Below are 26,000 nucleotides of genomic sequence, written 5' to 3'. Positions count from 1 at the left end.
AATGAGCAGTTGAAACCATCTCTTACACAAATTAAGGATGCTAGTGAACAGATAATGGGCCCAACCTTCGGCATTCACCAGAAAACACTTATTGATCGCATTTCTGATTGCTGGGTACCACTTTATCACTTAACTGGATACTTTTTGGTTTCTCCCTTCATTGCAATGGACAAATTTGAAAACAATGTAGTTTATCCTCTACTCAGTCCTTACAGTTTAATGTAAATTGTTAACTAGATGTGCTGCAGCCCTTCCACATCTGCAGAGACCACTTCTCAAACAAGCCTTGAAAAATATCGATCTCCCTTTGGAAAGTCAAGTCCCTTTTCTTGCAAGAACATTGGGTTTTGACCTGGTTATCAGCTGCACTACAAACAAATTGTCCTTGATTAAACCATAGGGTACCTATTAGAATTCATATGACTTAAATTTATTATACAGCAGTCAACAGGCCTCACGTGGTGTGTGTGTGTCTCCAGCAGGGACAAGAGGTGCCTGGATCACAGCACTTCTGTAACAGCTGGGTGACCTTGCCCAGCCGTCCGCAGTCTCCTTCATGTTCCTCTCCCCTCAGCAACTCCAGCATGCCTCATCTGGCAACACAGAGCTTTTCCCCACCCTAAGGCAATCCTTAGCCTTGCTCACATCTGCAGGAATGCAGAAATAGGGGTGGAAAAGCAGAGGCTCGCTTCATGTGGAAGGTGACAGCATCAGAGCTTCCTCTGTCTCATGTTGCTCAGGGACTTTCCTGTTTCAGGCAAGGAAGAGCTAACACAGGCATTCAAGAGGGATTTGCTTTTATCTCTTGGTTCCAGTTATGCCACCTGAAAAAAATGCTGTTCTATGAATTTTTGGCACATTGCTGAGGTCTGTGCATACTGCCTTGCTGCAGCGATGTCTCAGCCTGCAGCTAAGCACTTAGTATCCATTATCTCACCTCCTCTGCTTCTCTTGTCCTCTCTCCTGCACTTCCATCAACTCCTATCCCCCATCTCCACCTCTGCCACTTACCTCTCTTTGTGCTCCCTTTGCCTCCATCCCTTTACTTGTCAAGGAAGTTTTAATTTAATTTTCATTTCTCACAGGGCTGGACTGACCAGGATCACAGCCAACAGAATTCCAACTCACCCAAAACAACAGGCGTTCAAGGGCCTGTAACACCAGCTGCTACTCAGCATGAGATGATCTGCAGAGAACATGATTTTTGCAGTGGTTCTCCTTGCTGTTAGACCTCCGCAAAACATGGACTGCGGGGAGGAGGCTGCCTGCGTGGGAGGCCCTGGCTGCAAGGCGCTGATGAGGTCATGACAAGGCAGAAACTGCTTCAAACCTCACCGTAAATCCAACCCAAACCCGCTACGCCTGAATTTCAACCAGCTGCCTGCTCGGTATGTGATGCTAAGCTTTGCTGTAATGCTCTCCTTTTAACTCTTGTCATGATTAATCTCGCCTGATCTTTGTCTGTGTCTCTCTGGCTTTCTGCTTCTTTGAATGAGCTGAAGACAAAAGTGTCCACGCAGCAGCTGCTGCTCAGGGCTCATGTGGAGACTTTGCATCGACAGAGCTGCAGGGCTGCCCTCACCACTCCAAACCGTGATGGCCCCGCCGGCAGGCAGGGTGACTGGGGGGACATGTGCTCACTGGGAGGCACAGCCCCTACTTTACCTACTTTACCTTCCCTGGGCTGGCAGGAGAAGCTGACACACCTGGCGCTTGCAGTGCTCAGCCGGCCATACCCAGGTCAGTTGCTATGGTGCTGAAGACCAGAGTCAGGACGCACCAATAACAACACAAAACAATTTAGCAGGCTGACAGCTCTTCCAGGAAGGCATAAAACTAGAGCGGGGTACAAGGGAGGCAGCAGGTGCCGCAGTGTCGGGGTAGGCCCTGAATGACACAAACACGTAGGATGTAAAGGGTGAAGCTGGCCACAGCTCGAGGAGAGCTACACCGGCAGGAAAAAAACATCATATTTATTAAAATATAAAACATTTATTAAAAAAAGACACGGTAGTTATAAGATACGGCCTCTCCACGCAAACCTGGCCCCGAGACGAACCCCAAGCCTGCACCGCCACAAGATGGCGGCGGCGGGATGTACCACTGGCCGCCCCCTCCCCGCCGCGGAGGGGCGCCGCTCCACCCCCCCGCCCCAGCCTCGCCGTGGCACCGCCCACTTCCGCTCCCGAGCCGGAAGCCGGAAGTGCGGCGGAGGGAGGGCTCCGGTTGCGCGGCGGTGAGTCCCGGGCGGGGGCGGCGGAGCCGGTAACGAGGCCGGCCCCTCGTGTCTTGCGAGAGGAGGTGGGCCCGGCCCGCCGCTGCCTCCGGCGTTCGTGGCTTCTCCGATGGGCGATGACAGTCGTTAACCGCCGGGACAGCCGGGCGGGGGGGGCCTCGCTCGGGCCTCAAACCGGGAGCCGCGGCCGCGGGGGACGCCCCGCCCCGCCCGCTCCGTGGGCCGCGGCCTGCCGGTTGTTGTTCCCCCTCGTGCCCCAGGGCTGGCTCGGCGCTGGAGGAGCAGGCTCCGCCGTGTCCCGGTTGGAGCGCGGCCCCGGGCAGGCCTCGCTCTGCGCTGCCCCGGGGTGCGGCACGGGGAGGCCTTGGGCAGGCACCCCCGGGGCCGAGGCGGCTTGCCCTAACCGGGACAAAGCACCGAGGCGGGGACCAGGGTATGGCAGCCCCTCATCAGTGCCCCCGGCCTTTCAGAGCCACGGGGGGCTGTACGTTGCCCCTCGGAGGGGCGAAGTGTTACCTTACTGGCTGTGTCTTTACCGGAATGCTGTGAAAAACCGGGGAGAGCTGTGAGGCCAGAGCCAGGGCAGTGCCCACCTCTTTGCCTCCACCTTCCTGGGGGCCGTTCGGACGCTTCCCACAAACCATTCATGAGCTCCACACCCACACGGCTGCAGGGACTGAGCTTTCCATTTGTCGCTGTTCCTACTTTTTCCTTTTTACGCTATGTGAGCCTCAATAACAAAAAGAAACCCCCTAAGTTTATATCTGATTGCAGAGCAGTGAAGTTGCATACATACGTAGTAGGGGACCTGATTTCCCAGCTTTTACATAGCTGTTACTTGGACAGGTTTGGCTGGATCTTGGATGAAGAGATTTGGTAACCCTGAGCCTTACCTTGTCGTTCTGTGTTACGTGCAGAGGCTGACGCAACATTCCCAGAGCAATATCGTTGGGATGTTTCACCTGGGTGAAAGGTAGAAGAGCCACGAGCAATTAGGACGACAGTGAAATCCCTGTTGCCCGTTTGGTATGTCCCTTTCCCTCTCTGGGAGTGCACTGTTCTGGTGTTTCTCACCTGTTTTTTAGCGTATTCCCACATTATAGCATCCCACCTCTTAGAACCTGTGACACGAACATCTGATATCTGCTAAATATTAACAGACAACCCAGGTTATTTGGAATGAGCTGTGGACGTAGTGCAGAAAATTCATTATTTCCCTGATTTTAATAATATTTCACTGATTTTTAAGGTCAGAAGTACTGGATTAAGCTCACCGTGTGTGAATAATGCTATCACCTAACGTTTTCTAAGGGTAGCAGCAATAAGTGAGGGGAGTGATGACATCACATAGCTAGAAAGGAAAACAGATAGATAGAAAGGAAAACACATCAAATGAGATTGGAGCCCAGCGGCAAGGTACGGGAAGACGCAGGTAGTGATGGGGGTCCCACCAGCAACTGTGGGCTGTGGGCACGGTCAGATGTGAGCAGATCTGGGAGGTTTTCTCAGGAGAACAGGAATCTGGAATGGGATGGTGCAGTGAGAGCCAGCTGGAGATTGTCAGGGTGACGTCGCCCTGCTATCGAGTGGCAGTGAGTAGGTGTTTCCTTGACAAAACCGTCTGGCACACACAAGTAATCCTTCCAACTATGCTGCGAAAAGGAAAAAAAAAGTCAGTTGCCAAAGCTGGAACGAGTAGATCTGTTCTGTTTCCCTTCTCACTCTGCCCTCAGTCTTGCTGATTCTTTATAGCACAGGGGAACCTCCCTGGCGTAGCTGTTCCAAGCAGTTTAGCAAAGCTGGTTTGAAATCCCTGATAGGATTAGTGCCTGTTTGCAGTTGGCTTCAGAAAACCTTGTCTTTATTTGACTTCCTTTCCCTGTCCTAGGAGTCTGCAGCTTCTCTGGAAGGATGGACACCCTGAGAAACCGGACGGTGGAGGAGCTCCAGGAGCTGCAGGAAAATGCAGAGGAGATCGAGCGCCTGGCCCTGGAGTCCCAGGAGGTATGCACAGATGGCGTGACGCAGCCTGGGCTTCGTGAGCACCTCGCCCGCGCTGACTGTCGCCTCTCCTTCCACAGGTTCAGGAGCTGCAGCTGGAAAGGGAGATGTCCCTGGCCGCCAACCGGAGCTTAGCTGAGCAGAACCTGAAGTTCCAGGCACCGCTGGAGACGGGACGCACCGACCTCTCTAAAAAATACGAAGAGCTGCAGAAGCTGGCTGAGCGGTGTAAAGACCAAAAGGCGAAACTGGGTGAGCATTTGCAAACCTTGCACGCTTTCCGATGGAGTCATGTGGGCTGTAGATAATGCAACATCCTTCCCTTTTGCTTCTGCCTGCCTTGGCCCTATGAGCAGACAAACTCTTTAGGGTGGTGACAGAAAGCACTGTGCTGCATATAAAATCTGTGTTCTCCTGTTCCCTGGTCAAACTCGGTTGGGCAGAACAAGGATGCTGTCCCGGCACAAAAACCTCCTAGTGCAGCAGTGGCTAAGCTTCTGTCCTCTTCACATTTTCTCCTTGCATCAACAGTTTCTAAGGCAGGAGGGTGCTCCTGTGAGAGTGCAACAGGGCTGCATGCTAACAATTTTCCCCTGCTTTGTGTTTACTGTTTTGCTCCGCTGCTTTCTTTGTTTCCCCAGAGAAATTTTCAGCAGCAATGCATCCTCATACCTTGCTGGATCTGCTGCAGGTGGAAAGCCAGAAAATCGAAGAGGAGTCTGAGGTGAGCTTAAGGTTTAAATCCATTAGCAGTTCAAGTGATTAGTCCTCAAAGACTTGTAATTACACGCCCCAAGCCTAATCTTTTAAATCAAGGATTATCTCTTTGTAATTTGGTGTCCTTCCTCAAAAAAATTGGATTGCCGTTTGTTTGCCTGTGTGTGATGCGATGGTCCTCCTCAGTCCTAAACTGGGCTTGGGGAAGAAGGGTGGAGGGGTGCAGTGCTGAACCCCGGTCTGTCTTTTCTTCCAGAAAATGGCTGAGAAGTTCTTGGAGGGCGAGGTGCCCCTGGAGACGTTTCTCGAGCAGTTTTCCGTGATGAGAAAGTTGGCTCACTTGCGCCGGGTCAGAGTTGAAAAACTGCAGGAGATAGTGAGGAAGTTGGAAGCACCGCAGGAACCCGGCAGGGACTCTCAGCAGCAGCCACCTCCTCACGTACCTGGGCCCGGTGACCTGCCGAAGCCGCAGCCCTTCCCTGCAGGGGCTCCTTCCTTCCCTCTGCCCTACAGTCCAGCCCCAAACATGCCAGCTGGCCCCACGGCCCATGGAGCTCTTGCTCCTGCTCCTTTCTCTGGCTCCCCAGTGACCGTGGGACACGTTGCTTCCTCTCAGCCGAGCGCCCAGCCCACGTTTCCCTGTAAGCCTCCTCCAGGTCCCGGATACCCACCGGCGCAGGCTGTTGCCAGCTCCACGCCGGGGTATCCCAAACACGCCTTGGGAGGCTCGTCTCCAGTGCCGAGCTATTCCTGGTCTCCGTCCAGAGGCCCGCCTCAGCCCCCACCGTTCCCTGGCTCTCACCCCTCTCCGCCACCACCCAGACCCGGCTACCCTCCCTACCTTCCCCCTGGGGCTGAGAGACCGCAGTGCCCCTACCCGACCCAGCCGCCTCTCCCTAGCTTTCCAATCCCTCCGCAGCCCCCCTATCCTCCTGCACTGCCCCCCACCTTTGGGTACCCCCCACCTCCAAACCCTCGGCACCCTGCTTGGCCTGGTTACTAAATCAGGACTCCTGGGGAGCATCCTTTGCTGCTCCCTCCTCTTTTTGTGGACTAAGGAAGAAGAGCAAACAGAGCATTGCTCTTTGACCCATCAGTGCGAAAGCATTATGCCGGATAAGAGACAGCAGCAGCTCCGGGGGGTCAGACAGGCTGCCGCTGCCCCTCTTTAGGTTCAATTTGTGATGATGGCTGGTGGGCTGAAGTGGCTGCTTCCAAATCGGCTCGTCCAGGCTCTGCTGTGAAAGCCAGGTAGTCATCTAGGTGTTTGGCTGGGGTACATGGAACGATGTGCACTGATGGTACCCCTCCTCTTCCGTGTGTGTGTGAGAGTGTGTGGGTGGGCGAGAGACCGCTCTGCCTGTGCCTGTCGTTTGCCTTGTGTAGTATCATAATTCTAAGCCTTTTCACAGGTGTTCAAAAGACACGGTGGGAATCTCTGACAGTATTTCCGACACAAAATACTCACTGCTTTCCAAGGGCCTTCCTGGAAGTGAGAGGTAGAGCCAGCCTGGCTTGTAGGCGGTTTGTAACAAATAGTAGCAGGGAGAAGCAGCTAGCTTGCCCCTCTGGTGTGCCAGGCCTTGAGATTTGTCTGTGTTTTTATGCTGGTGCTAGGGACAGCTTCCACACCAGTGCTGCTTGAGCCCTTCCTAGCCGGCTGCGAGGTCAGGCTTCCCCCAGCGCTGCCTCTGCCTGCGCAGTGAGTACCAGCGTGCTCCAAAACAGGCTGCACCCAGCTCTGGGGGGTTTGGGTGCTCCCACCCCACTGGGGAACAAAAACCTCTTTACCGCTGCTGCTTTTATCCGGCACAGGAGCCGTTCCCAGCCTGTGCCAGCTGTGTGCTGGCTCACCGAGGGCCAGGTGGCTCTGGTAGCTCCCCCATGCTCAGTGTGCGGATATTATCTGTACTTTCGAAGTAAACAGGGCCGGCACAGTGTCCGGGGCTGTTGCTGCTCTGGAGTTACGTGTCTTAGGTGACAAGGAGGAGCAGGAGTCAGTGCATCCTGCCCAGCTCTGAAACACAGGCGCAGCAGCCTCCTGTAGCCTCGACCTCTCCGGGGACACGGGGCATGTGTTCAGGGGGGCTACTGGCTCCAGCCTGCCTCATATCCCCCTTCTCAGGAAACACTAGGTATGGGAGGGAACGACAAGTTAATATTAATGGAAATGGGATTTGCTTTGCTCAGCACTTTATCCTACGAATCCTGCCTGTATCCCTGTAAGTTATTTATAAGGAAAGATTACTAATGGACTAGAACAAGGCAAGTGCTTGTGGGGTTTGATGGAAACAATTCCATAGCTGTGGTTAATTACAGTAATAAAACTTGATTAATTGCACGTGGGGTCACAGCAGTGGTTGCTTTCGGAAATGACAGGGCATCCAACTGACACTTGCTATTGATCTTTTTATGCCCTCCTGGCGTCCTCACGCCAACTTCCTCTTGATCTGGTCAATAAAGCCCTTCACCCTCTCGCAGGACCATCTTCAAACTCATCTTCCCTGCCTTGTTTTCGTCTTTCCTAAGGGGCCTGTTTGCATGGGGCTTATCTGCATCAGCCCGTCTCTCCCCTCCTCTGGCACCGTTTCTCACTCATCCCCTGGGCTGGCGCTGTCCCACATTTTCCCTCCCCAGCTGGGAGGCTGATAGTCTAAGGCATGGCACGGTAGTGTCAGAAGTAAGAGAACAAGATGTAATTACTAGAAAAAACAATTTTATTACAGTGGTTATTGCTTATTAAATATCTTGGACTTGTTCTCAGTATTTCTACCCTCCCCATGCTCCTCGCGTCCGTGCTTTTGCTTTATCCATCTGCGCAAATCTCGCACCATCCCACACAAACAGCCAAGCGTGGGTCTTCACAGCTCCCCCAGGAACCCAGCAGACGCGGGTCTCGCAGTCTTTCTTGCGAAGCTCTGCACCCCGGTACCAGAGCGCCTGGCAGGCAGCAGCCGATTTCGCTTTCAGCCTGGCCCAGGTGGCAGGAGGAGTGCGGTTATCCCGGGTTTGAGAGACACAGACGCTGGCAACCCCCCTCCGAACGGCTGTGGCTGCTCTGCTCTCCGTGCAGGTATGAAGCCTGCAGCAACCCAGCTGCTTCTTAAACTCACACAAATAGCTTAAAAAATAAAAATAAAACAAAACCCACCTTGCATGCTCCCACAAGGGAGGCTCAAAAGCGCGAGGCAGCTTTCTCGGAAAGGTGCTGGGGTACCGGGGTGCAGCCAAAGCCGAGCCAGGCGGGGTTGGAGCCGTGCTGTGTCTGCCTGGTGCCCCGTATCGGCAGTATTGGCACTTGTGGGGGAGCAGGGGCGCGTTTGGCTCCAATCTGGCAGGGCCTGGGGGGACCCTTTCCCAAAAGTCTCCCATCACATTTAGAGGGGATACAGGCAGGCTTTCTTCCGAGGTGAGCCGTGTAGGTATCTGTCATCTCTTCCGTCAGCTTTGTTCTGTTAGTTGTTGCGTAGAATCGCAGAAGGGTTTGGGTTGGAAAGGACCTTCAAAGATCATCTTGTTCCGTCGGCTGCATCCACAGGTGGGGATGTCTTTCACTAGACCAAGCCCTTCAAAATTTACCTTTCTTATGCTGCATCCCACCCCTGCCTGCAGGGCGGGAAGGTGGCTGACGAAGGAAATGAGGTAGCTTGCCAAAAATGCCAGAAAAGCCGCTAATTCAGCAGTTGCACAGCTTTGCTGCCACGTGGGTGACCACCCTGGGACAGCACTGGGTGGCAGGTGGGGGGATATGGCTGGGCTGAGGACCGGGGCAGCCCACGGGGGTCCCAGCTCTGGCGAAGGGGGTCACACTCTACGGGCAGAGTGCAGGTCGTAGTCACTGTCGGAGGAATTGTCTGGCGGGTTGGAAGCTATGTGTGTGCCTTCCAGGGCTGTGGGGGAATGGATGCGGCTTGTCACGGCACTTTGGGGGTGCACCCCAGCCCCAGCACAGCCCCTCGCCCAGTGCTGGCAGAAGTCTTGCCACGATGCCCCTACCCGGGCGGTTCATCCCCACTGGTGTGTGTGGGAGGGGAGCCGGAGGAGCCATTCCCAGCATCCTACCTGGGTAAGCCGAGAGGTGGGAGCTCTTCTGGGGGGGCTGAGCATACTCATTGTCCCCCCGTGGCACCCGCTGCCCCTCCGCCCGAGGCCTCAGGGTGACGGTGCTGTTGCGGTGGAAGGAGACTGGAAGAGATGGTGGGAGAGGGGTCAGGATGGGGGGTTCAGGGCTGCAGCCACAGGGTTGGGACAACACACCTGCCTCAGCACCCAGGAGGGGAAGGGGGCTGAGTAAGAGTGGGACCCACTCCTGCACCACCAGTCAGGGCTCGGCTCTCCCAGTTGAGTTAATATCGTGCCGATGAGTCAATGCGGCGGCAGGAAGCAGGAGCCAGGGCTGGGCGCTGCTCACACCTCCGCCTGCCGGTGCCTGCTGCAGTCAGGGGGCCAGCAGCCCCCCAGCCACCCCCAAACCCAGCCCCAGCCCCGCCGAAGGAGCACCACCGCGCTGCACCTCACCCGTCTGGTTGAGTCCCGTGGGGCCGATCCACTGGCGCTGCTTCTTTTTGGAGACTGGAAGGCAGAGGTGGGCGGTGATGGGGGGATCTCTCCCAGGAGCTGCCTGATGCCCCCGCCCCGGGCTTCGCTTCCTCCGGCTGCCTCCCCCCCGCCGGCCCCATATGCCGTCCCAAACAATCTCCCCTGCCTGGTAATCCCCCCACCGCCCCCCGAGACCCTCTGCCTGCTCTTTTGTGTCCTAATCCCTGCCACAGCCTGCAAAGCATCCCCGCTCCCTGGCCACCCCTTCTCTGTGCCCACACCTGTGGGGCAGGCTCGGGGACAATGGGGCAGGGGGGGATCTGTCAGGCTGAGCAGCACGTCCGTCTCCCAGCGCCACCCTACCAAGGAGCTGGGGGGGAGCGGCAGGGATGGATGCAGGGAGAAGCCAGCCCTCAGCTGCTGCATGGTGATGGCAGAGCGAGAAAGAGGAGGAGGAGGAGGGGATCCAGAGCTTGTCACCTACTTTTCTTCATCAGTCTCCTGTAGGCAGGAGGGCCACAGATGAGTGAGAGGATGCCAAAGAGAAGCAGGGCCAGGCAGATGCTCACGATGGTGCCTGCAGCTATGCCGGCGGGACGTGGCTTTGAGTCCTGGCCTGGGGAGAGGGGGGGTGTCACTGGATGAGACCCTTGTGCCTGGGCGGAGGCTGATGCTCGCAGCCTGAGCACGCACCGCCCTGCCAGGAGGGCTACAGGGAGCCTTGGCATGGCTTCCCCCATCCCCTGCCCCGAGCTCGCACCCTCTACCCATTCCCCAGATGTCCAGCATGTGGAAATCCCAGCTCCCAGCATCAGCCAAGGATGCCCAGCAGCAGGTGCTGCCCATCCCCCATGGTCCCCATGGGCTTGAGCCCTACACGGTGGCTTACACACGACTCTGGTCCGGGAGCAGGTCTGGGAGGGCTCAAGGCTGATGGAGCAGAGGTGCAGGGTGGGGACCCTGCAGATGACGCCCTTCGAGGGGGGGTCCCGGCTCTCGGTGCTGGAGGAGAGGTTCCCACAGCGCAGCTCCTGGCACAGCTGCCGGCCCCACTTAGCTCGCTGCTGCCAGTGGTCGCACAGCACCTGCCACTGCCCCTTGTGAAAGACTTCGATGTCCCCTTCGCAGGGCGTGGGGCCGGCCGCCAGCCTCCGCAGGGCCTGGGGCTGGGAGCCTGGGGGGCGAGAGGCAGGGGTCAGACCCACGGCAGGAGCTCGTGGCTGGCTGGCGTGGCTCAGCATCCTGCTGGCGCTCTGGACCAATTCATGGCACAGGGATGCTCACGGCATCTCGGCTTCCCCTTGTGCCACAGGGCCAGGGGGATGCGCGCGCTGTACCAGGGCCACGTGTTGAGCTTTGAGCTGTCCCCATGCAAAGCGCAGCAGGGAAGCCCGCTCTGCCAGCTGCTGCGGCACGGCCCCTTAAACCCCCAAATCCCACAGGCAGGCTGCTAAGCTCGGGCAGATGGCAGAACCCAGAGCAAGCCCTCTCCTCACCCAACAGCTTGTCTCTCTGTGCTGTGGTGCCAGCACCAAGCTGCTCTGCGGGGAGATGCTCGTGGCAAGCACCCAAGAGGTGTGGACGAGCAGGGTGCTGGGCTCTGCTGAGATACCCTGCATGCCCATGCTGGATTTTGGGGTGCTAACATCGTGCCTGCTGCGAGCTGCTCTGGCTCCCCAGCTTTTCCTACTTGCAGCGCTGCTGCATTCGAAGCCTGGGGCTGGAGGTGCCGCTGCCAGGAACCCAGCACGCCGGGGAGATTTCCTGTTTTGCCTTTGCAAACAGGAGAGGATGAGTAGGAGTTGGGGGACGGGGTGTATGAGGCAGGGGGCTGTTGCTCTGCTTAGGGCATCCAGCCCAGAGAGCCCCGCGGGGCTGTCCCGTCTCGGAGCAGCCGGCAGTCCCAGAGCGTGCCGAGGGCAGCCCAGCGTGTGGCCGGGGCAAGCCAGGGCTCTGGGGAAGGAGCGGGGCCGTGCTGGGGCAAGCGCTCACCCGAGCAGATGATGAAGGCAGGTGCTTTCCCCCGCCGGGGACTGGTCCTGTTGAAGCAGTCGAGGAGCAGACGGCTCTCGCAGGGCTCCACCACCTCCCACCGCACCGGCAAGTGGCTTTCCCGCTCCGGCTTGGTGTAGCCGTGGCTGCTGATGGCGGTGCCACAGTGGAGAGTTTGGCAGATGCGGGTGGCCAGCTCTGGTGGGATGCCCTGGCTGCTTGCCACGGACCCCCACAGCCCCTGCCTGTGCAGCTCCACGAAGCCTGAGCAGCCAAAGTCTCCGTCCACCAGCCGCAGCCTGGCGGGTCCTGATGTGGGACAGGGGGGAAAAAAATCTCATTACCAACTGGGACGCCATTCCTTTCCATTATTGAGCAGAAAATCCCTGAGCTCACCACATATGAAGCTTAATTGCCCCATTGATGCTGCAGACATTATTAATGAGACCAGGCAATCTGGCAGGCTGTGCATGCCCCCTGGTTTGGCCCTTGCCGACCTGCTCCCCTCCACCAGAGCCAGGCAGGGATGGGGCTCTTACCGGTGGGCTCTGGGGTGGTGGGTGGTGGTGCCGGTGGCAGCTCAGGGGTGTTTATCTCCGGCTCTGAAATGAGAAGAGAGGGGCCAGGTTGGGGCAGCTGGTCCCCAGGGCGGGGAGTGGCTGGGGTGGGGGTCCAGGCTCACCGCTGCAGGTGAGGATTGCATACTCCGTGCAGTTTGCCGGCACCCAGCGGCACCCCACTGGGGTGTCCACCAGCCCCCGGCACCACAGCGACATGTGTGGCTCCTTCCCGCTGGCGAGGATGAACTCCAGGGGGTTGGCGATGGTGGGACCGCAGCCCAGCCAGTGGCAGATGACATCTGCGCTGGCTTTGCTCACGCTGCTCTGGCACACTCGGCTCCACCGGCTCTCCCACATCACCTCCAGTATCCCGGTGCAGCGGCAGCTGCTGCCAGTGAGCCGCAGGCTGGGCTCTGCGGGCAAAGCACGGGTGTTAGGGGGGTTTTCTTCTCTTTGCAGGGTGTTTTCTACCCAGGGCTGGAGAAGTCCTTGCTGGCTCATCGCTGCAGCCAGGCATGCTGCTGGGCACCGGCGTGGCAGCCAGGGCTTCTCACAGAATGGAGCAGGAAGGAAACAGGGTGTTGGGGGGTGCACGGGCAAGCGGGGGGCTTGGGGAGTGTGGGTGCCATGGGGCTAAGCTGGGAGACCCAGCCGCACGGAGCCTGTGACGCAGCAGAGCCGGCTTCCCAGCCGAGGCAGGTGCCACGCTAACGAAGCCATGGCCGAGGAGCTGGTAACGAAGCCGCGGCGCAGTCCCCGAGGCGCTGCCCCCCCCCCAGTCTCACCTCCAGGGCTCAGAGTGGCTCCTCCATAGCAGGGAATGGCTGCAAGAGAGAGGGGGGACGAGGTGTCAGTCCTGCTCCTCACCCTGGGGCCAGCGGGACCCCCAGCCTGGGGCAGCAGCTCCTGGCTCTTGGCCTGTTGCTGGGTATTTTGGGGGCAGAAAGGTGATTCGGGGGGCCTTTCCCCAGCTTTATGCCTGAGTAAATATGCAGGAGCTGGCAATGGTGGCCAGGAGCTCCCCAGCCATGCCATACCCTGCCAACCTGGCTGTAATGATGGGGGGACACCTCTGTCCCCAAAGCTCAGCCGCGGGGACAGGCCCCCGGCTGCCTGTCCCTCGGCACCGGGGGCGGGAGGAGGAGGCTGGGTCGTGCTGGCTTTTTCCTTGGCAATAGAAGAGGATTTTCTGTTTCTCTCGGTGAATTTGTTCTCCCTCCTCCTCCTCACACCTTTAATTGAAATAAATAAATACAAACGACTTCACGCAACTGGCCATAGCGCTGCCTGCCTGGCTGCCCATCCGTCTGCTGGCGGATAATTATGGATGAAAAAAGACAGAGAAGGGCACCTGCTAATTACCCCTAACTAGCTAGCACGCTACTGGCAAGGAGGCTAAAGCCGAGCAGCAGTGGATGGTGCCGCCATTACCGCAGTGAGCCGGAGCGGCACGGTGCCTGTGCCATGGGGACCCAGGGGCAGCTGGAGCCAGCAGGAGCCAGCAGGGAACAAGGATGAGGGGACAGCACCAGCAGGGTCATTCCAGGGATGTGACGATCATCCGGGTGACCGCCAGTGCTGGGTGGGGAACGGACATTCGTGGTCCTGGCTATGGCGCGCCTGCGCTCTCCTCGCTGCCCACGTTTTGGTGTGGGCTCGGCAGCCCCGCTGCTGACCACCAGCACCCAGCCTCCTGCCTGGTCCAAGCCCCCGTGCTTGGGGCTTGCCCAGGGGTGGCACGTGGGACCCCCAGCACGGTGCTATGAGTGAGCGGAGACAGGACCAGCGGTGAGCCCCAGCCACGGGGCTGAGCCCTCCAACATGCACAAGGCGGGGTCCCCGGGGCACCCCTGGCTCCAGAGCTGCTGGCACAGCAGGTACCCTCGGGTAAAGCAGCTGGGACCCCCACACCCCTCCGCTGCACCAAGCCCCTCAACCGTACTCACCCCACATCCACAGCAGGAGCAGCAGGCGCAGGGCGAGCGGCCAGGCTGCCATCGGCACAGCTGGCCACCTCCTCTGCCCCGGCACCGGCGGCTGAGCAGGAGGCAGCCGTGGGCACCGCCACCTCTGCTACCAGGCCCGGGGAAGGCAGCAAGGGGGGACGGGCAGGAACAGGCTGTTTTTCCTCCCTCTGTGGTTTTCTGCGTCACATCTATGCTCGTTTGAAGTCTCAACCTGGCAGCTGCCTCCCCAGGTCCCACTGAGTGCGAGAGCAAAGGGGAGAGAAATGTGGGGCTCAGCCCCCATCTCGGGGTCCCCCATCTCTGCAGAGGGTGCGAGCCTGGGGGATGGTGAATACCAGGTGCTGGGGGGCTCAGAGGGACCCCAGCTCTCCCTTGGGTCCCCACAACGCTGCCGGTGGCTGGAAGGCAGTGTGGCCAAGTGAGAGCCCGGGGCAGCCAGAGCTGGCACCCAAAGGAGAGCTGAGGAGCACGAGCTGGGGGATGTGGGGGGCTTCTGGGGGGTCAGAGCTGGCAGCATTCACCGGGGGAAATCCCAGCCCCCACAGCAGCTCCCTGGTGCCGGTGAGCTGTTTGGGGAGCCAGCACACTGGATTGCAGTGGGGAAAACCGGTGGCGGCCACTAAACTCAACAGCCCAAGCTCCCACGAGGGCTGGATCTCACCCTCGCTGCCACCGGGAGACCTGCGGCCGCTCTCACGTAACACCAACCCCTGCCAAAAATAGCCTCCCCTCGCCAGCAGCTGCCTCCCGCCTCCTCCTCGCCACCTTGCTTCGGCTCTGCCCCAGCTGCCCCGCCACCCTCACCGCTGCCTGCGGTCACCGCTCAGGCGAGCAGCGTCGCCGTGCCAGGGCAGGAAGCGTGCTGCGCCGGGCGCTGCCCCCGCCACCAGCACCTGCAAAGGAGCTGATGCATGCCACGCTGTGCCATGTCACACCATGCTGTGCCATGCCATGCCATGCCATGCCATGCCATGCCATGCCATGCCAAGCCACCACATGCCCTGCAGGCCATGGGAGCGCTGCGATGATCCCACAGGATAGCGATGGGGGAAGGTTTCATCCAGGCATGTCCCCACTTCTGCCGGTTGCTGGCACACCAGGGACACCCTACACGCCTGCAAGGGCACGTGGGGCACAGGCTGTGATGGCCCAGGGAAGGGAGAGGCATTAATTGATTGTGCCCTAATTAATTCCTCCAAATCCAGGTCATGCATGCTAATGAAGTCAGCTGTTTTCCATTGACCCGGTGACATTTCTGCTGAAAGGAGAGTGCCTGGGGAGTGGGGCTGGGGGCATAGAGCTTCCTGGGCAGCTGGCTGAGGTTAGGGAGCCCTCCCATCCCCTCTTACTGCCCTGGGCTGCTGCCCGGAGCCCCAGGATGCTCTGGTCCCCAACTTTGGAGCTGGGGCTTGGCTCCCCTGGGAGTTTCCTGCCCCAAAACACTCTCTGGGTTGAAGATTTTCCATGACTCAAGAGGAAGCTCACTGGGGTGCGATGGGTGGCGGGCCGCTGTGGGCTGCCAGCCGCAGGCAGGGCCGGGCAGAGATGCTCAGAGAGGTTGCACAGAGATGCAGGTGATGCCGGCAGCACAAGCATCCCATCTCCAGCCAGGCCTCAGCATCCCTGGAGGTAACCCAGCTCGGCAGTCCCCTCCCGGCTCCTTTGGTTCCTTGCAGCCTCCACATCCCTTTGGCCAGGCAGAGAGGGGCTGCTGCCTGCCCCTGCCTGTGCTGGGCAGTGCTGACCACCCCCAGTGCAAGGCTGTGGGCTGCTCCCTGCAGCCCCTGCCTGTCCCAGTCCCCTCCCACTCATCCTGGGGGTTCTGCTGCACCCCCAAGACCAGCCTGGGGCTGTGATAGGAGCAAGCCCTGTCCCACAGGGTGCTGGGGGTCCTGGCGCTGCCCCCCACCCACCCACGCACTGGCACAGCTTTGGCAATGCCCTGGGAAAGGGTGCAAGCCCCAGACCTGCTCCTGGGCCAACCCTTCCCATGGGACTCAGCCCTGGGGTCTGCAGGCAGGAGCTGAGCCCCTCTTACCCCAAATCAACCTGAGGTTGCTGATTCACCCCAAGTGTCCTGGGACTCTTCGTCCCTGGGAAAAGTCTACCTCCCCCCTGTTATCTGAGGGTGCCTGAGCCCCATGGATGTGGGGTGCCCAGGGTCCAGACCTCCCCTCCAAGGCGTGGGTGGCTCTGGAAGCCCTGAGGTGCTGCAGGCGGGGTTTGCACTGTGGCTTGGTTAGAGCATCCTTGCTTGCTGCCAGCAATGCAAGTCAGCTCAGCATCGCCTGCATGCTGTGACAGATAAGGATGATTATAATATCTTTCCGGAGGGGTCGGGGGGGAGTGGGGGGAGTGCTGGGACGTGCTGACATGCCGCCTGCCCGTGAGAAGCCTTTTAAGAGGCAGGAGCTGCCTTTGGTGCGAGCAGGAATGGGCTTGTCAGCTGTCAGCACGCCGCTGTTATCCTAACGATGGTGGAAGTGGCATTTCCCAGCGCCTGTCAACCCCTGCAGGAGCAGCAGCAGCTCCAATAAACGGCTGGCACTGCTGTACCTGTCTTAAGGCCCTTTGCCCCGTGCCCTGATGGGAGGGGGGTTATCCCCCTCCCCTGGGGCAGCGGTACCCCCTGGGCATCAGCACGCTGCCCATCCATGCCACGGTCCGCTCAGCCCCGACATCTGCCCTTGCAAAGGTACCAGCCTCACTGCCCTGGCTCGGGGAGCCACGAGTGTGGCTGGGGGCACCCCCTGTGCCCACCCCCATGCCCGCTCCTGTCCCAGCTCTGCTCTCAGCACCTGTCTCCTTGCTCTTGCCTTGCTGCTCTCCCCTTTGTCTGGGGCTTTGTTGCTATTTTGGTGCTTCCTCCGTTGTTGCGGTGCGGCCCCTTTGTTCGGGGCCACCGGAGCCTCTCGCCTTGGTAAACAGCTGAAGGATGTGGCAGGGGGCAAATTTTCCACGGGGGTGGGTCTGAACCCCAGCCTCTGCCGAGGCTCCACCTCATGACGCCTGGGGAGATGGAAACCCTCTGGCAGGTGCTGGGGTGGGAGACGTGCCATTCAGTTTGGTTTACTGATGGAAGGAGCCATGTGGGGTGCAGGGAAAGCCCCAAGGACAGGGGGATGGAGGGGTCCCAGCCCCAGGGGTGATGGCTGGATGCTGTGCCCGGCTGGGTGCAGCACCCAAGCCCACCAGTGTCTCTGTTCTCAAGCTGTGCCTGGCACAGGGTGATGCCGCTTCGCTCAGGTGGACCATGGGATGCTGGAGGGGGGTATCCTCCCCTCAGGGGCTGTATCCCACCACCTGAGCTCTGGGTGAGGGGGACAAATCCACCCTGGGCTGGAAGCTGGCTATGTCCCACTTCCTGGCTTGGTATCTGCCCCACAGCCCTGGGCTGGGGTGAGAAGGGACCAGGACTACACAGCACTGCCACACAGCACCAGCCAGTGTACTTGGGATGGGATCCCAGTGCCTTCCCCATGAGCATCCCTCGAGCCCCCACACCGGGGATTACTGGCACAGTGGCCAGTGTGTCCCTGGGATGGGGAGGACCGTGGCCCGGTGGGGTGTGGGGAAACTTGGGGGTGTGTGTGTATCCATCGCTGTGTTGCCATGCAGTGGCAGGGATGGCTGTGGGGCAGCACCCCACGTCCCCTGCAGGGCCAGCCCTAGGGGCTGAGCACCACCCCCAGTGCCACAGGACACTGCCGTGGGCTGGGGACAGAAGATCTGGCTGCCGGGACCTGTGGCTGGTGCAGACGATGCTGCTCACCATGGCTGTGACCAGCCTGTCAGGGGACTGCAGGAAGGGACACCTCTGGGTCACTTATCCCTTGCTGGGCAGCTGGGAGAGCCCTTGGGAGCTCCCCTACTGTGGGGCTGGTGACCAGCAACCTGTATGGCTGAGGGACACGGTGGCCCACTGGGAAAAGCTTTTAATTGCAGCATACAGCCCGGTACATCTCACCTGCACCGAGCATCCACTGGGACCGGTGCTGGCACAGAGGAGACGGCGGCGGCATGGCAAGTCCATGGCCGCATGGCCAAGTGTCCCCTGCCATGACCCTCTGTCTGTGGCGCTCAGGCAGCCTCAGTAGGCAGAGCCCTGGATGTCATCGTAGTCACTGCCCTCAGAGCAGCTGGGGTCCTGCATGTGTCCCCCTAAGGGCAAAAATGGAGCTGGCCAGTCTGCAAAGGAGAGCACCCATCAGGCAGGCGGGCAGGGTGCAGGAGGAGGGTGCTGCAGGGGCAGGGGAGCCCTGCAGCCCCCAGTGCCACCCCACTCCTGCCCTGTCAGTGTGGGGTCCTCACTGGGGTCTGAGGACAGGTCTCCCGGTGGTTCCGTGTCCTGCACATTCTCATACCACTCCCCCGAGGAGGTACTGGAGCTGTCGGTGGGCTCAGGGTCTGCTGGAGACACAGGTACCCAGGGTGGGGAGAGCACTGGGGTGGGTGCACAGGCTGTTGCTTGGTGAGCTGGGGGAAACAGGGTCTCTTACTGGCATCCTCCACCCCTGCTCCCATCCCTTGGGGTCCCTCAGTACCATTCCATCCCTAGGACTGTCCCCTTCCCTGTTCCCCATCCCTGGGGTCTCTCCATCCCTGTTCCCCATCCCTGGGGTCTCTCCATCCCTGTTCCTCCTCCCTGGGGTCTCTCCATCCCTTGCTCCTGTCCTTGGGGTCTCTCCATCCCTGCCACTGTCTCCATCCCTGCTCCAATCGCTGGGACTACGGAGCCCACGGCAGTGCCCACCTGTGCTGGGGTAGTTGCTGTAGTCATGGGTGGTGGGTGTTGCGTGCTGGCAGGTGCTGTCGGCAGCGGGTGGGGGGCAGGCCCAGGCATGCTGGGGGGGCACACTGTCATTGCAGTAGGGCTCGGTGGATGAGGAGGAGGAGGTGGAGGAGCTGCTCCCCCTGCCACAGGATGGGGGGCCCAGCCTGGCCGGCACTGCGGGGCACAGGGCTCCCGTTAGCCCCGGGCTGCAGGACAGCCACTCGCCCACCCATGGGACAGACAGCCAGTGCTGCAGGACAGAGGGACAGGCACCTCCATGCCATACCCTCCGCAGGGAACAGCTCCATCCCGTTCTGGCTGGGCATCAGCGGGAGCAGCTGCTCGCTGGGCTGCTGGCGCAGTGAGTCTGCGGGGAGGGCAGGGAAGGGGCATCAGCGGGGGCACCCAGGGCAGGGCGGCAGGTGTCCCAGGGCTGGGTGGGATGCTCACTGTAGAAAGTGGAAAGGGCCACGGGCGGGTTGCTGCTGAAGTCATAGTGTTCGTAGTCAGAGTCAGAGTCGGAGTCCTTGGCAGTGGGAGGGGCTGGGTCTGGTGCGTCTGGGGGTGAGATGGGGATGGGGCAGACATCTACAGCCATGATCTCCTGCCCTACAGCCCCCAGGGGGGCAGTTCATCTGCCAGACCTACCTGGTCCTTTGGGAAGGCTGGGAGGCATGTCCCTGTAGTCATTGGAGGTCCCCGAGGGCGCACTGGGGTTCTGGGTGCTGTGGGTCACCAGGACCGGACCGGCTAGCCCGTGGGAGGACATGGTGTGGGCTGCGTGGACAAGGGGGGTGACCCATTCAGCTGCTCCATGGCACAGCCAGCCCCGCTCCCACAGCTGGGCTGAGCTCTGGGTGTGGGGTGGCCCTAGCTGGGCTGGCAGTGTCACCCCCTCCCTGGCCAGGACCCACCATACCCCCACAGGGGTGCCTTACCGCTCCTCTTCCTCACCCTCAGCAGGGTGGCAGTGAAGGCCAGCACGGTGAGCAGCAGCAGTGCTGCCAGAACCAGGCAGAGGATGAAGAGGGGCATGTGCAGAGGGGACTGTGTCCCCACAGCCAGGGAGCCTTCCTCAGCTGAGACAGAGAACAGACACAGCTCGTGACACCTGAGGCATCCTTCCTCCAGGTAAGGAGGGCAAACTGGGTACTCCCTGCAGCCCCCCCAGACCCAGGTCTGCAGGACACTCACCGTGCAGGAGTGTGACGTTGGTTGGTGTCATCGTGGCCATTGGGGTTGGTGGCTGCAAGCCCTGGGAGCCTGGCAGGAAGGGGACAGAAGAAGCTGGCTTGCAGCTCATCCACAGGGGACCCCCGTGGCCACAAGCAAGCAGGCAGCCCCCCACAACCACAGGGCCAGGTAAGGGGGGATCTCATACCATTACAGACCACGCCAGCCGCTTGGGACTGGTGGCATGGAGCCGATTTGTTGTAGGTCCACTGGCAGTGGGCCAGCGAGGGCTGCTGGCTCTCGCACTGGTAGAGCATCCTGCCGGGCAGCGTGTGGCCAAAGGCGAGCTGCTGGAGGGGCTCCCCGCAGCCCAGTGTGTGGCACAGCACGCTGGCCTCCAGCTCGTACCACGTGCTGTCACACACTGTGCTCCATGTACCACGGAAAAAGACCTCAACCCGGCCGGCGCAGCCGTCCCAGCCCCCGGAGAGCCGCCACTCCTGGTGCTCTGTGGGCAGAGAGCAGAGCTGGGGGTGCGCTGCCTGCACCCTGCCTGCACCAGAGCCCAGACCCTGCCCGATGGCTGCTGGACCCAGCACACACCAAACCCACCTGAACACACCACACCAGCATCTTCCTTGTGGCTGCAGTCATGCTCCAGCTCAGCCGGGCAGTCCCAGAGATGCTCCTCGTGTCCCTTGCAGCGCACCTCGTCCCGCAGGATGGGTCCGGTGCCCCAGCCGAAGGCAGCACCGCCATGGGTGCGCACAGCCCAGCCGCAGCGCAGTTGCCGGCACACAACGTCAGCGTCGGCCAAGTCCCAGGCGTCGTCGCACACCGTGCCCCAGGCACCTGCCTGCTCCATCTCTACCCGGCCCTCGCACCGGCTCTGGCCGCCGGCTAGCCGCAGCATGCCAAGAGCTGGCGAGGCACAGGGGACAGGGGTAGCGGTGTCCCTGGCACTGTCCCCCATGCCACTGTTGGCTCCATGGCATGCCATCACCCCCGGGTTCCCCACTCCTCACCGAAACATGGGTGCAAGGAGCCCTCTGTGCTCACCTGGTGCCACTGAGGTGTTTCCAGCCGCCCTGCCTGCTGGGGTGCTGCGAGGTTCCATCGGCTCCGTGGGGTCTGCAAGGAGGAAGGGGCAGAGGGTATGAGGGGCTGAGCCTGCTGGGACCCTCCTCCGGGGCTGACCGGCCCCCCTGAGCAGGGAAAGAGGTGGCATGGTGGGGCTGATGGCTGTAGGACAGACAGATGTGCCACCAGATGGACACACACCCAGAGCCCTGCTGAGAGCTGGCAGACACCAAGGCGAAAGCAGGAGTGAGGCCAATGGGTATCGGGGGGCCACCCCCCCCACCCCCCCCCTTTTTTTTTTGGCTCAGCCCTGACTCTCCTGGCAAAGCATGGGGACGCAGCGAGGAGCAGAAGGTTTGACTGTGCCGGCGTGCCGGAGCGCCTTGCCGCTCCTGTGCCAGCCTCTGGGCACTCTGTGGCTCACAGATGGCAAACCAGAGGGACATGGCTCTCCTGCCACCCCCGCTCATAGCCATGGGGAGGGCAGGGGACAGATGAAGAGGGTGCAGGAATGTGCGTCCCAGTTGCCTGAAGAGTGGTGCTGCTCCGGAGAAGGATTTCCAAAATGGCTCCCCAGGCTGCCACAAAATGGGCGGCACTGTGGGGAGCCCCCTTGAGCCCTGGCCGCATCTCTCTTGCACCCCTAAAAATCAGTCCCTGTGTCCTTACGTCAGCCCTTCTTGGGTGGGCAACATGCCCCGGGGCCAAGTCCTGGCGTGGGGTCTGCTCGCAGGCTGGGGGAGGCAGAAGGTGGCCGTAGCATGGCGGTACTGGGGCACACTCACCGGGGGGAATGCTGAAGTGTGGGGTGCCATTACGTGCCTGGGCTGCCGACACCGCTGCCTTCCAGCTCGCTGCCCCTGCCGACAGAGAGGGTCTGCCCGCTGCCCGTACCTGCCTGCCTGCACCCCCAGCCCGGACCCCTGCGAGTCTGTGCCTCCGGTGAGCGGATGCTGCCGCCACCGCGGTCTCGTTTTAGGCTTTTCCCTCTCCCCAGCCACCCTGAGGGCACGGCACCATTTTGGGTGCAGGGCTCCATCCCATCCTCCCTGTCTCCTCTTTCCCATCCCTTTGCCTCAACACACAGCTGTAACCGAGCCCCCGCCGTTATCACCGGAAAAATCCACTGTTGGGCTCCTCCGGGAGGAAGGATTTGCCCCCCGGGGTGAGATGAGCTGCGCTCGCCATCACTGCCACCAAAACCCCACTGGTGGGGCGCGTCGAGTGGGCGTCCCGGTGGGCTCCATGGGAAACCATTGCCCTAACTGCTGGGCTCTGGCTTGGTGTTAAAAATGTTAAAGGAAAAGGTAAGGGATGAGTGTGGGAGCAGGGGTGCAGCAAGGAAGAGCCGCCCCGCAGTCCTGCTGGGCACCGTGCCTTGAGCCCAAGGCAGGCACCGGCAAAGGTGCGGGAAGGAGCCGTCAGCGGAAATGAAGGCAATGGCGACCGTCCCCCAGTTGAGTAGAGGCACCGAGGCAGCCATTTCAGGTGTGAAAACACTCTAGACCCTGCCGGGCCGGGGCGAGCAGGTAGTATCGTCCCCAGAAGCCATCCCAGGGCGATGATGCTGGTGACACCAGCAGACAGGGTGAGTTCTGGCTCCTGCTTGCCAAAACCAGGAGAGCATTACCCGGTTCCCACAGGGCCGGGGTGGGAGCTGATGGGAAGGGTGGCCCCGAGAGCCCTTTTAGGGTCCGCAGAGTCACCGCCCCCCAAGCAGGGACACCCTTCTCTCGCTCCCACTGGGCACATCAAGGAGCGTCAAGCACCTCAGGAAGGCAAAGAGCTCAACTTTGCAGAGCTGCCCGCGGAGCATCCTCGCTCAGTGCTGAACCACCGCTGGTAACACCCCTCTGCACCCACCAACACCCCCTGCCCCGGCGAGGCAGCAGGGACCCGGCTCAGACATCAGCAGAGCCATCACCCTGGGGTCCCGGCACACTAAGAGGAACAGGGAAGGACAGGGTGGGGATATTGGCGTACCGTGTCCGGGCGCTGCGGTGGAGAGAGTCACCAAGAGCAGGCAGAGCCCCTCCATCCTGCTCAGTGGCTGTGGGGCAGCCCCATGGCACTTGGGGAGCCAGGGGGCGGGTGGTCCTGTCCTCTCTCAGTGGCCTGGGGACATGGTTCGGCTGTGGCCCCGTCTGCTGCCTGCTGCTCATGTGCCTTCTGTTCCCGGTTTGTGGTCGAGGGCTGCAGGAAGCCAGCTCAGCACTGTGGGGCGGAGGAGTGTGATGGGGTGGCTCCATCCTGCACACTTGTGGGGAGGAAGCGGGGGGTCCGGTGGAGGTGGGTTCTGCTCAGGGACCACACCACGTGCCTGCGGCATCCCTCGGGGTGATGGGAGCCATGGGGACCCGGTGGTCCCACCTGGGTCACACTCAGCACCTGGGGGACATGGGTCTTGCAGGAGCCATGATTTTCTGCTCCTGGCGTGCCACTGTGTCACCGGTTTGGTACAGCATCTCTGGTGGCGTGGTGGGGCTCAGGCTCCCCCAAGCTCCGGGTCCTCCATGGGTGATGGAGCAGAGCGTGGGGCTCCCTCCTTTTCCTCCATTTTCTGGGGCTGAGGTGGGCAGGAGGGTGCTTGTGACACCACAGGCAGGTGTGACATGGCCGGTGCTTTTTGGTGCTGTCTGCTGGAGGGTCCTTCACACCCTGCTCCACCCCGTGGCACAAGGGAGCTGCAGAGGACAACTCATGGTGACTCCAAGATCTGCCACCCGGCTCTTCCCTTGCCCAGCTGCTGGTTATCACAGAGCTCATCAGGGCCCCCCAGTCCCGGAGAGCTCATCCCTCTGTCAGGTGGGGATGCCTGATGGCTGGGGACTGTCGGGATGCAGGGGGCCATGGGGTTGCCAGGAGCCATGGGGATGCTGGGGGCCGTGGGAATGCCAGGAGCTGTGGCCATGGGCTGGGGAGCTCTGCCTTTGGGGTCTTCCCCTGTGCCAGGGAGCCTGGAGGGGCTTGTTTGTGCAGGAGGGGGTGCAAGGACATGGAAGAGCTGAAGGATGCTTTATGGTGGCCCTGGGAGGCTCTGGTGGGAGCTGGTGGGTGCACAACATCTCCCAGCACACTTGGAGCTCTGACACCCCTATAGCAGGGGGAGACCCCAGCCTCAGCGAGGGGCTTTGGTGCGAGGACCCAGCAGAGCTGTGCTGGGCGGGTGAGCAAAGCCTCCTGAGTAAGGGGGGGTGCGTGCAGAAAGCTTTGTCAAGAAGCCACGGAGGCTGACAGGGATTTTTGCTTCTGAGCTGTCATACATGTCTGTTCAGCAGGAACAGGGAACAGGGAGCCAGGGAGGGACAGGAACGTGGGGCACCCACACGGTAAGAGGGACAGCCTGGAGAGGGGTTGAGGTGGTGGTGGAGAGCCAAGGCTGAGAGCCGTGGTGGTCCGGAGGGATGAGGCTGGCAGCTCCATGGACTTGATGTGTGGGGGCTGGGGTGGGAGCCAGGGTGTCCCATGAGATGCTGAGCTGCCTGCTGTGGGTGGGGGCTGGTGCCTGACCTGCCTCTGCCCCGCAGCTCCCAGATGCCTGGCTGCTCCTGGCCAACGTGGTAGTCTTGGTGGCCTTGGTGCTCCTGAAGGACCACTTCATCAACCCCTTCCTAGCCAGGCAGAGGCTGCTGCGCTCAGCGCTCTAGCGGATGGCCCTGGGCATGTTCTTCGGCCTCACCTCCATCCTCATGGCAGGTAGGACCCAAGCTGGGGTGGGAGGCTGCCACCAGCAAGAGCTCGGCGGGCACTCAGCACCCTGCCCGCATCCCGCAGGTGTCCTGGAGCGGGAGAGGCTGCAGTATGTGCAGCGCTACCAGGCAGTGCCACAGCCCACTGGCAAGGACCACTACCCGGCTGCCACACTGCCCGTCTGGTGGCAGGTCCTCTGGTACCTGCTCATCAGCATCAGTGAGCTCCTTGCCAGCATCCCTGGTGAGCGGTGCCTGCTCCTCCCTGGTCCCAGGGCAGCCACCGCAGCCCCTCGCTGCGGCAGTTGGAGTTGGTGGAGGAACCCCAAAGGGTTTGAGTTTTTCCCGTGCTCTCTCCACTTTCCTGCATGCCCGGAGTTTGCCTGCACTGGGGGCCCTGAGTGCATGAAAGGAGCTGTCATGGCTTTCTTCTTGTCTCCAGGCTGGGCTCACCGCTGGCGTTGGGGCTGCTTGACCCTCCTCTTGCTGCCAGCCTGCGAGATGTGCTGCCCAGGGGACTACAGTGAGTGCTGGCATGGGGACAGGAGTGTCACCTCCTGCTTGGGGTGCCTTTGTGGCCAGTGGGGATTGGGTGGGGGACATGGGGGTGTCCTGAGGGCTAGCCCCAGCTCTGACCACCCTAACGCTGACAGGGAGCATCCCCAGCTGCCACATGGATAACTACTTCTTGCCGGCAGGGATCCAGTCGGTCACCTGCCTGCTTTTTGCCTGGATCACCAGGCGCTGCCACCCCCCCTTCCCTGGGAACAGGGATGCTGGTCCCAGCGCCAGCAGGGCAGGGGGGCCAGGACCCCAGGCAGCCAGAGCGGTCACCCCATCTTGGTGGCCCCATGGGTTTGGGGGAGCTGGGGGAATGGCTCAAGCCCCAGTGTGGGGCAGAGGGAAGGGGAAGGTTGGTGGGTGCCAGCTCAGCATGGGCAGCCTGCCACAAGCAGGGTGGCAGAGGGGGGGTGTCCCCTGCTATCACCCAGGGCATTTTGGGGCGGTCCCCAGACCACTGGGACAGACTGGGGGGCTGAAGGTGTGGAAATCCTTGTGGTTTTCCATGGAGGAGAGACACTGCTGGAGCTTGGGGTTGCCAGGCAGAGATGGGCTGGTCCTGGGTGCTCGGGCTGGGCAGGCAGAGGAGGAGGAAGGCAGCAGCCCCTTCCCCATGGCAGGACAGGGACGAAGGAGGTCCCTTGCCCCTAGGTCACCCCACCTGGGCCAGTGCAGAACTGGCCCCCGAGCCCTTCCCATGACCATCTCCCA

At 60.9% G+C, this 26,000-nt stretch overlaps 3 protein-coding genes across 12 annotated transcripts; 1 reads left to right on the top strand and 2 right to left on the bottom strand.

Annotated features, from left to right (window-relative positions):
- The first annotated feature begins 2,168 nt into the window (after positions 1–2,168).
- VPS37C (VPS37C subunit of ESCRT-I) lies at positions 2,169–7,295 on the top strand. Of its 2 annotated transcripts, XM_055813390.1 has the most exons (6): positions 2,169–2,236; positions 3,154–3,262; positions 4,125–4,240; positions 4,318–4,489; positions 4,879–4,961; positions 5,211–7,295. In XM_055813390.1, exons 3-6 carry the CDS (start codon positions 4,148–4,150, stop codon positions 5,955–5,957), a joined length of 1,095 nt encoding a protein of 364 aa, XP_055669365.1. In that variant the 5' UTR covers positions 2,169–2,236; positions 3,154–3,262; positions 4,125–4,147; the 3' UTR covers positions 5,958–7,295. The 2 variants fall into 2 exon arrangements, with proteins under 2 accessions (XP_055669365.1, XP_055669366.1); XM_055813391.1 differs by lacking the exon at positions 3,154–3,262 and having other exon boundaries at positions 2,181–2,236.
- Positions 7,296–7,648: 353 nt separating this feature from the next.
- Positions 7,649–14,468, bottom strand: CD5 (CD5 molecule). Of its 5 annotated transcripts, none has more exons than XR_008748697.1 (11): positions 13,992–14,468; positions 12,831–13,277; positions 12,168–12,458; positions 12,025–12,087; positions 11,486–11,794; positions 10,383–10,667; positions 9,978–10,109; positions 9,473–9,526; positions 9,017–9,139; positions 8,106–8,844; positions 7,649–7,925 (listed from the first exon to the last, which is right to left on the bottom strand). XR_008748697.1 is itself a non-coding variant. In XM_055813372.1 (11 exons), the coding sequence occupies exons 1-11, from the start codon at positions 14,041–14,043 to the stop codon at positions 8,759–8,761; spliced, it is 1,629 nt and encodes a 542-aa protein (XP_055669347.1). In that variant the 5' UTR covers positions 14,044–14,466; the 3' UTR covers positions 7,649–8,758. The 5 variants fall into 5 exon arrangements, 4 of the variants coding, with proteins under 4 accessions (XP_055669347.1, XP_055669345.1, XP_027651064.2 ...); XM_055813372.1 differs by having other exon boundaries at positions 7,649–8,844; positions 12,831–12,869; positions 13,083–13,277; positions 13,992–14,466; XM_055813370.1 differs by having other exon boundaries at positions 7,649–8,844.
- A 3,463-nt stretch (positions 14,469–17,931) lies between these two features.
- Positions 17,932–23,221, bottom strand: CD6 (CD6 molecule). Of its 5 annotated transcripts, none has more exons than XM_055813377.1 (13): positions 23,023–23,221; positions 21,825–21,899; positions 21,019–21,090; positions 20,572–20,880; positions 20,168–20,467; positions 19,981–20,049; positions 19,725–19,865; positions 19,435–19,563; positions 19,237–19,344; positions 19,073–19,153; positions 18,766–18,960; positions 18,324–18,419; positions 17,932–18,200 (listed from the first exon to the last, which is right to left on the bottom strand). In XM_055813377.1, the coding sequence occupies exons 1-13, from the start codon at positions 23,075–23,077 to the stop codon at positions 18,103–18,105; spliced, it is 1,728 nt and encodes a 575-aa protein (XP_055669352.1). In that variant the 5' UTR covers positions 23,078–23,221; the 3' UTR covers positions 17,932–18,102. The 5 variants fall into 5 exon arrangements, with proteins under 5 accessions (XP_055669352.1, XP_055669353.1, XP_055669351.1 ...); XM_055813378.1 differs by having other exon boundaries at positions 17,932–18,173; XM_055813376.1 differs by having other exon boundaries at positions 18,324–18,488; positions 19,435–19,536.
- Positions 23,222–26,000: the final 2,779 nt, after the last annotated feature.

The sequence above is a fragment of the Falco peregrinus genome, chromosome 9 (genome assembly GCF_023634155.1).
Source record: "Falco peregrinus isolate bFalPer1 chromosome 9, bFalPer1.pri, whole genome shotgun sequence".
In the NCBI taxonomy this organism is placed as follows: domain Eukaryota; kingdom Metazoa; phylum Chordata; class Aves; order Falconiformes; family Falconidae; genus Falco; species Falco peregrinus.
This window is presented reverse-complemented; position numbering and strand designations above follow the sequence as displayed.

Bases quoted from the DNA above. Each gene is read 5' to 3' on its own strand.
- VPS37C (XM_055813390.1), top strand. From the start codon at position 4,148: ATGGACACCCTGAGAAACCGGACGGTGGAGGAGCTCCAGGAGCTGCAG. The intron at 4,241-4,317 runs GTATGCACAGAT...CTCCTTCCACAG, and splicing joins TGGCCCTGGAGTCCCAGGAG to GTTCAGGAGCTGCAGCTGGA. The intron at 4,490-4,878 runs GTGAGCATTTGC...TTGTTTCCCCAG, and splicing joins AGACCAAAAGGCGAAACTGG to AGAAATTTTCAGCAGCAATG.
- CD5 (XM_055813370.1), bottom strand. From the start codon at position 14,043: ATGGCAGCCTGGCCGCTCGCCCTGCGCCTGCTGCTCCTGCTGTGGATG. The intron at 11,795-12,024 runs GTAAGAGCCCCA...GTCCCACATCAG, and splicing joins CACCACCCCAGAGCCCACCG to GACCCGCCAGGCTGCGGCTG. The intron at 10,110-10,382 runs GTAAGCCACCGT...CCCTCTCCCCAG, and splicing joins CTCCCGGACCAGAGTCGTGT to GCCAGGACTCAAAGCCACGT.
- CD6 (XM_055813374.1), bottom strand. From the start codon at position 23,077: ATGGAGGGGCTCTGCCTGCTCTTGGTGACTCTCTCCACCGCAGCGCCC. The intron at 21,900-23,022 runs GTACGCCAATAT...CTCTGTCGGCAG, and splicing joins CACCGCAGCGCCCGGACACG to GGGCAGCGAGCTGGAAGGCA. The intron at 20,468-20,571 runs GTGGGTTTGGTG...CTCTGCCCACAG, and splicing joins TGCTGGTGTGGTGTGTTCAG to AGCACCAGGAGTGGCGGCTC.